At 40.2% G+C, this 8,819-nt stretch overlaps 1 protein-coding gene across 1 annotated transcript; it reads left to right on the forward strand.

The window, feature by feature from the left end:
• Positions 1–3,458: 3,458 nt before the first annotated feature.
• Positions 3,459–6,900, forward strand: LOC131237255 (protein POLLENLESS 3-LIKE 2). Its single transcript, XM_058234945.1, has 4 exons — positions 3,459–3,745; positions 3,927–4,139; positions 4,335–4,490; positions 5,755–6,900. Exons 1-4 carry the CDS (start codon positions 3,584–3,586, stop codon positions 6,664–6,666), a joined length of 1,443 nt encoding a protein of 480 aa, XP_058090928.1. The 5' UTR covers positions 3,459–3,583; the 3' UTR covers positions 6,667–6,900.
• The last annotated feature ends 1,919 nt before the right edge of the window (positions 6,901–8,819 follow it).

The raw sequence follows: 8,819 nt of genomic DNA on the forward strand, positions 1-8,819 counted from the left end.
CAGACTCAACAATCGAAATCGGCCTCGACAATCGGAATCAGCCTTGACAATCGGAATCGGTCTCGACAATCGAAATTAGCCTCGACAATCAGAATCGATCTAACAAAGGGCCTAAGGGAAGGTCATAATGTGGACATTTAACCATCATTGCCCATCAATGTGGACATTTAATAATCATTGCTCCCAAGAAGTGGCCTACATAGAGCCAAATGTATCATGGGTCATGACCTCACATAAGGACCTAATACACATCACTATGGGCTTCACTCATGGGCCACATATACATCACAATGGGCCTCGGCACATAAGCCATATTTACATCACATCGGGCCTCACTCGTGGGCTGCATATATATCACAATGGGCCACATCTTAGGGCCTCATATACATCGCAATGGGCCACAATAATGGGCCTCAAATGAATCATAGTAGGCCTCGACACATGGGTCATAAATATATCATATCGGGCATCATATATATCAAGTGGGCCGCATCAACGGGTCGAACCAATGGGCCTCATAAACATCAAGTAGGCCGCATCAACGGGTCGCACTAATGGGCTTAATATACATCACAATGGCTGCTCACATGGGCCTGATATACATCACAATGGGCCCCATCGCCTGGCCCTCAAATGCATCACAATGGGCCTCATCACTTGGGCCCAACATACATCACAATGGACCTCATTACATGTAACGCCCTGAAAATCAGGGGTCGAGCAGAAGCTCAACTCCCGAGTTCCAACGCATCACTTATACAACATAGATAATGATGATTAAATCTTATCTGTATCAGTGCATTAAACATGAGTGAGATTACACTAAATCAGCATATCATACTCTAGAGACAATTAGATTATGCAAGTGGAAGACTGTGATAGATATATAAAGTATAGATGTGTTTCATAAATCCCCAGAGTATGATCATGTTGCTAGGCTGAATAAATACATGTCTATTCCAAAATATAGAAAATGCTAAGGTGTAATGTTCAACTAGTTCGTATTCTTGTAATCCCTGCGACGCAACTCTAGGTCTACATAGACCTGCCAGAGAGTTGCATGTAGGAGAACTCCTCCTCTTCATCATAAAAGTCAGGCTCCATCTCGTAATCTGCATCATTATCTGCAACTACAACAGAGTTTGGTTGGTGTTTTAAAACATCGTCCCACAGTGAGAGTGAGTGATCAACTCAGTGGAGCTATAAGGCAAAGGTTAACATGTTATCAATTCAATCAAACAGTAATGATAAAGCAATATAACAAGCATTCCTAAGTACTCTGGTTAATGCAAGGATGATATGTATTAATGATACATGCCCTCGCCTGCACTCCCTCAGCGACATCATCTCACGATCGTGCATGCTAAACTCCTACTGTGCTCAACACCCATGCCAAAGGCATGTACAATGTGGTGCATGGTCATGTTAGCCACAATTATACTTTCAGTATGGGTTTCATTGAGTGGCCGTACAGAAAGGATTCCGCGGTGTGGATGGATTTTTTAATTTTATATCATTGGACCACTCATCATGTAGGCCCCACCGTTGAAATCTTCCTAAGGTTGACCATGATGTTTTTTTGTCATCCAACCTGTTCATAATATCATATAGACCTGGATGAAGGGAAATTACAAATATCAGCTTGATCAAAAATTTATTTGACCCCCAAGAAGTTTTCAATGGTAGGCGTTCATCCCCGTTATTTTCTGCGGTATGACCCGCTTGAGCCTTGGACCTGCCTCCTTTTTGGGCTAATGCCTTACAACCAATTTTCAAAATGGATGTACGGCGTGTATAAAACACATACATCATGGTGGGCCACACAGAGCCTCAGCCAAGACTCTGTCCGTCGTGGCAGTGGCGGCACACAATCCCCATCCGTGGCAACGATACAAGTGCTTGCAAGCCCCGACGGAGGGAGCAGATTAGGTGAGACCGCAGACTCACCCAAGAGGGTGTAGCCCTTACCATGTGGCCCACCTTGATGTATGTATTCTATATCCACACCGGCCTTTCATTTATTTTATTTATTTATTTATTTATTTATTTTTTCATATCATCTTAGAGCATCATCTCAAAAATTAAGTTGATCCAATTTTCAGGTGGATCATACCATAGGAAACAGTGATGACCCAATGCTCTACCATTAAATTATTTTAAGGTGAACCTTAATGTTTCTGTAATGTTTATTTGTCATCCAATCTGTTGATAAGGTCACACAAGCCTGGATTAAGGGAAAAAATAAAAATCATCTCGATCCAAAACTTTTGTGGCCATTAATGGTCAATCACCATTGTTTTTTAATAGTATGGTCCACCTGATAATTAGATATTCTTCATTTTTTAGATAATGCTCTAAAACAATATGGAAAAAGAAATTGATGGAGGCGTCGATACATATACATGCATCAAGGTGAGCTACACAGTAAGGGCCGCAGTATCTCGGGTGAAGCAAAGGGTCTCACCTAATCCACTCCGACGACATCAGCAATCTGCATGGTTGACGGACGGTCGTATAAGGGACTTTGTGAGGTCCAACCATGATGTACGTTTATCCCTGTTGTCCATTCATTTTGAGAATCATTTCATTTGATGATTCCAAAACTAAGGTAGATCAAATGATCAAGTGGATCACACCACATAAAACGGTGAGGATTGAACGCTTACAGGCCAAGCTGATATCCATCGAGTTATATTTGTCCTTATAAACTAGTTGGATTGCAAATAAACATGACGGTAAGCCCAAGGAAGGTTGCAATGGTGTGTCATTGTTGCCACTGCTTCCTGTGGTGTGGTCCACTCGAGCCTTTGATATGCAGCCTTTTTGGGGCTAGTAATCTTTTAAAATTGATGAACGGCTTGATAAAACAAAAATATCACGGTAGGCACACACAGCCCCCGGCAGGTAGTACGCAATCGGTCCCCATAAGTAAAACAAGAGATGGTGACTCGCTGGACACGAAGAACTGTAATACGGTACAACTATCTCTCCATAAGATACTTGAAAAGGTTATTTCAAAACAGATCCGCTCATATGTAGGCTCTTATTATGGATGATTTATAGTAAAAGATCTCTCCTATTATAGTATCCTATCCATGTGATCCGTTGCCATTAAATCAACGGTTGAAAAAGAAAAGATTAACGATCAAAATATGCATTTGGATGAATTGTATAAAACTAATGGATATAACTATCTAATGGATTTAGTTTCAAAAAACTAACGTGATACTGATCAATACATCACCCTGCCACGTGTCCAGTAGAGATAAAGCTACCATAATAAGGTACGTCGTGCTCCACCGTATCATCTCCCTATACAGTGGCGCTTCGCTTTGAAAATAACAACGGTGACAACGGCTATATTTTCAAACGGTAACTCTCCAACGGTCATGTAATTCAAAAATGCTCTTTCATATTAACACAACCGTCTACCAAAGAAACAAATCCTTCTTCTCTCTCGTTTCCTCTCTTCTTAACAAACTCCCTCGTTTCCCATTTCCTAACAATTTCTGTGCGTGTGTTTGCTTCCATAGATCCTCTTCATATCTACAACAGAAATTGCTGAGAAACAGCGGAAGAAAAGATGATGCAGGATCTATGGAATGCTCCCCTCGGAACGAGGCCTTCAAAATCAGCTCCATGTTCGCCGGTGAAGCCTCTCCTACGAACGCGCTCTGAATCCTTCCACGTGGCCCACAAAGTCCCAATTGGTGATACTCCTTACGTCAAGGCAAAACAGGTTCAGGTAAGCACTTACCACAAAACAAAATAAAAATAAAAATAAATAAATAAATAAAAGAAAAGAAGAAGAAGAAGCAGGTTTTGCAGTTGCAGATTCAAAAATCTGAAATCAAACTGATTTCCTGCTTTTTATATTGATTTTCTTTTATGGGTTTACTTATTTTCGGTTGTCTTGATTGGTTCAGTTAGTGGACAAGGACCCTGAGAAGGCAATTGCGCTGTTTTGGGCGGCCATTAATGCTGGAGACAGAGTCGATAGTGCTCTGAAAGACATGGCTATTGTTATGAAGCAACAGAACAGGGCAGAGGAGGCTATCGAAGCGATTAAGTCATTGAGAGCGCGGTGTTCGGAACAGGCCCAAGAGTCTTTGGATAATATACTTCTCGATCTTTACAAGGTTTTTTCTTCTAACATTCCGTTTTTTTTTTTTTTTTTTTTTTTTTTTTTTTAAAAAAATTAATTTCCTCATTGATATTGGAGAGATTGTATCTAAAATTCCAAGCGCTACCAGATTTTTCTTTTTTCCTTTTCTTTTCTTTTGTTTTCCTTTTTCCCTCTGAAGACCGAAATTTTTTTTTTTTTTTTTTGGCAGAGGTGTGGGAGATTAGATGATCAAATTGCTCTGTTGAAGCACAAATTGTATTTGATACAGCAAGGGATGGCCTTCAATGGGAAGCGCACGAAGACGGCTCGATCTCAAGGGAAGAAATTTCAGGTTTCTGTTGAGCAAGAAGCGACTAGACTGCTGGTAATTCCTGTCCCACGTTTCTCTTCACTTCTTTACACTTTCCAAGATGCTGGATCGAACAAAAGAACTTCATTTTTCTCGACCCAGCAATGATAAGCTGTTGATCTGCTGGGCCTACTTTCATATATAAGCTGTTGATCTGGTGGCACCATCGTGGGATGATTCATTCTCCAATCTCCTCCTTATCATATCGTCCTAGCCATCTGATGGAAATGGACAATCACAACCAAACTGTCCACATCTGACAGGACCCCAATCAGACTACTACTAGGATCATCCAAATTTGGGGGAGAGATTTTTGGGGCCAGCATATGAACAAAGTTGAAGACAAAACAGTGGGCCCCACATGTACTTTGTTACAATAGGGCTATCGAATTCACAAACTGAAGATCATATTTCTTGATATGAGTGGGGCACCATCTTGAGTTGGGTCACTCTCCAATCTCCCCCTTATCAGATCATCCTAGCTATCTAATGAAAATGGAGAAACTATATCCAATGGTCCACATCTGACAGGGGCTCAATCAGACGGTTAGGATCATCCAATTTTTGGGGGAGAGACTTCTGGGGCCAGCATATGTGAACACTGCCCCTCATGTACATTGTTACGATCAACCTATCAAATTCACAAACTGAAGATCGTATATTTCCTCATGTGAGTGGCTCCATCTTGGGATGGTCCTTCTCCTGTCTCCTCCTTACCGCATCATACTAGCCATCAGATACAAATTGGGCAATAACATCCAATGGTCCACATCTGACGGAGGCCCAATCCATCCAATTTTTAGGGAGAGACTTTTGGGGCCAGAATATGAACAATGTAGAGGACAAAAAGATGGGCCCCACATGTACATTGTTAGGATCCTATCGTATTTGCAACTGAAGATCATATATTTCCTCATTGTAATCATGTATTTTTCCTCACATACAATGAAAACAAATGTTGTAGGGAATTTTGCAACTGAAGATCATATATTTCTCATATGAGTGGCAACATCTTGGGATAGGTCATTATCCAATCTCTCCCCCTTATCGCATCATCCTAGCCATCAGATGAAAATGGGCAATTACATCCAATGGTCCACAACTGACAGGGACTCAAACCAAACTTTTAGGGAGTGACTTTTGGGGCCAGCATATGAACAATGTTGAAGGCAAAAAGATGGGCCCCACATGTACATTATTACGATCAGCCTATCATATTTGCAGCTGAAGATCATATATTTATTTCCTCGTATACTAACAATGAAAACAAATGTTGTAGGGGAATTTGGGATGGGCATTCATGCAGCAGCAGAACTACGTAGAAGCAGAAGCAGCTTACAGAAGAGCACTTACAATAGCACCAGACAATAACAAAATGTGCAACTTGGGCATTTGCCTGATGAAGCAAGGGAGAATCACTGAGGCTAAAGAAACACTTCGGCAAGTGAAACCAGCTATGGCAGATGGTCCGAGGGGTGTGGATTCCCATCTCAAAGCTTTTGAAAGAGCTCAAGAAATGCTTCAGGACCTTGAATCTGAACTCATGAATAATGGTCAAGATCAATTCAAGCAAACTCAGCTTTTCAATGCCTTCCTGGGTTCTTCATCTATTTGGGAACCTCAACCTTGCAAAGATCCCACCATTCCTTTTGTCCCAAACTCATCGAAACCACATGATGATTTTCCTGATGAGAATTTTGACGTAAACAGAATAAACAGAGGGGCAGTAGATAATAGAATTCAACCTTGCCCATTACAGAAATTCATGGGTCCCGCCCAAAATTCCCTCAACAGCAAGGCACCCCCATTTTATTCCAAGTTAATAAAGGACACGACTTCAATCCAATTTCATGATCTTCTTGGTGGCCTCAAGCGGACCAGGTCCTCCTGCAACAATGCTGGTCCAATCAACAAGCATGAAATTGAGAAATCTAAGAAACCACCCATGAGTGGTTCAGAGCCGCTGGATCATAAGGCCAGAAGACGGTCTCTTTCTTCTGAAGAAATCGACAAGAAGTGGATAGACTTATTGCCAGACAGTGAAGCATTAGATGATGCAATTATGGCGGCAGTTCTTGCTCCTGTTCTTGAGACGACAACAGTGGCGAATACGACAGACCTAAGAAATCTCAACAAAAAGAGGCTTAAGGTTTTTCAGGACATCACACTATCTTTGAGCCCAAGAGCATGAACGGGAATAATTTCATTACTTAATTCTTTTTATCTTTTTCCTCATCTTTCTCTGAAAGGGGATAGGTAAGTGGGGGAGATGAACTTGTTCTCCTCACCTCCTGTAGAGAAGGTGGTTAGTGCATTCCTTTTCTTTAAAGCTTCCGCTTGAGAAAAGGATAGTTATGTCATAATCATTTTTAACTCTTAAAGATGCAGCTAATAATAGCTTCTTTCATCCTAGGTATTTCTTGGATTTCTTAGATTCTTTTTCTTTTTTTAAATTTTTTTTATTTTTATTTTTTTATTATTAATTTAAATCAGCCAATAGCAGGTAAATGAGTAAATTGTAGTCAATTTCCTTAGCAACTGACGGCTCCTACGCAATGCGAGTCAGCATTAATTTTTTATGCGGATCTCACAGTTTGAATCTGGGAAGGATCGATAAAATGAGGAGATTGACACCAGGATTGGGCCACATAAAATAGGATTCGGATTCAGTAGTGACACCGCCGGTACAGTACCACCACCTCGGTACAGATCAGTGCTGGCTGGCAAAGCTCTGTCTGCCCCACCCCACCATGTGTTTTATCCATTCCGTCTATCCATTTTGTGAGCAGGGACATGAGCTCAAAAATGAGGCCGATCCAATTTTCGTATGCCTGCGATTTGGTATCCAAATTTGGTATGTTTCAGTTCTGCTTGGCCTAGGATTATGACGTAGGGAAGGACATGATTGATCACCATCTTCCTTAATTGATAAACTAACTTGAATTTATGCTTTTCTTGAATCCATAAGAGAAAATATCAGATCCAAACAGGCAAGTAATGTGGAATTTCTAGTGGAATTTCAACCTATCAACCGGATTTATCCACCAGTCGAACTATGCTGAGTGTGTTCAATCCTTCGCTTTTTTTTTTTTTTTCTCCATCTTAGCCATGAACGAGTCCGCGACCCGTTTTGCATCAATCCCTTCCACTTCAAAAGAACTTGTCCTCGAGTTATTCGTCAGATTCGGTTCATGATACTCGTATAGGTTTGTCATGTTGAACGTGCGTAGATTTCCATATCTTTAAGAAGATCAATAACATATAAGCATTGTCATTGATCTTACAAAGGATGGGTATTGGTCCAATCTTCTTTTTCTCTAGTTTATTGTACGTCCTGATCGGAATCTTTCTTCGCGTAGATGAACCATCACGTCATATCACTCACATTAAATACCTTCAAACACCAATGCTTGTCTGTCTTCTCCTTGTACTTATTGTTGGATGCCTTCAAATGGGCTTGAACTTAGTGTGTGTACTCTTACGATTCGATTTGCCATATTTTCTATGGCAATGCTCATACCCGAAACTTTGGGCAAGAGAACCAAGTCAAGGTTGTATCGAGGTACTTTGTCTGTACATAATTTCAAATGCTTATGTGCATTTGTTTACGCTGCAGGTGATGCTAGGGTGTATCAGTAGTATTGAGCCTGGAGCATGAGCCTGATCTTTTAAATTTTGGTTATATTTGTATTTCCCTTCCAGCGTTGTACTCAACGATTATCAATTGATATGTAGTGATGATGATTATATATATTTCCCTTCTAACTCCTATATTTTGTGACTTTGGTATACTTATTAGTATATACTCCTTTATATATATATATATATATATATATATGTATGTATGTATGTATGTATATATGTATGTATGTATAAATATGTATATATATATATGTATGTATATATATGTATGTATGTATAAAGGAGAATTCCTCCTCATCTACGAAAATCAGTTAAGTACAATGCTAGAAGGGAAATATATATATATATATATATATATATATATATATATATATATATATATATCACCCTGAAAATCCTCCTTATAGGATCCAATGATCGGAAGCATATGGGAGTTAGGAGCTGAGATGGGATATTATGAAGGCTGTCGGTAAAGAATTCGACGGCCGAGAATTTAGTGAGCCTGGTTCCCAAGTTTGGGGCGTGACAAATATTACTTTTCTTCTCAACCCCTCTTCAATATCTATCCATTGAGCGTCTGCTCTATGACCAACCGGAATTCTGGATCTGTCTCACCTACAACTTATGGTAGCATAGCTCATGCATTTGCATCCTAGATCCTCCACTATCTTATAACTCTATGACTTGCCGGTATCCTAGATC

This window comes from Magnolia sinica, chromosome 2 (assembly GCF_029962835.1).
Source record: "Magnolia sinica isolate HGM2019 chromosome 2, MsV1, whole genome shotgun sequence".
Classification (NCBI taxonomy): Eukaryota; Viridiplantae; Streptophyta; class Magnoliopsida; order Magnoliales; family Magnoliaceae; genus Magnolia; species Magnolia sinica.

What these genes read in the sequence shown, in the direction of transcription:
- LOC131237255 (XM_058234945.1), top strand. Translation starts at nt 3,584, where the DNA reads ATGATGCAGGATCTATGGAATGCTCCCCTCGGAACGAGGCCTTCAAAA. An exon ending in TACTTCTCGATCTTTACAAG is followed by an intron (nt 4,140 to 4,334) that starts GTTTTTTCTTCT and finishes TTTTTTTGGCAG; the next exon opens with AGGTGTGGGAGATTAGATGA. An exon ending in AAGAAGCGACTAGACTGCTG is followed by an intron (nt 4,491 to 5,754) that starts GTAATTCCTGTC and finishes CAAATGTTGTAG; the next exon opens with GGGAATTTGGGATGGGCATT.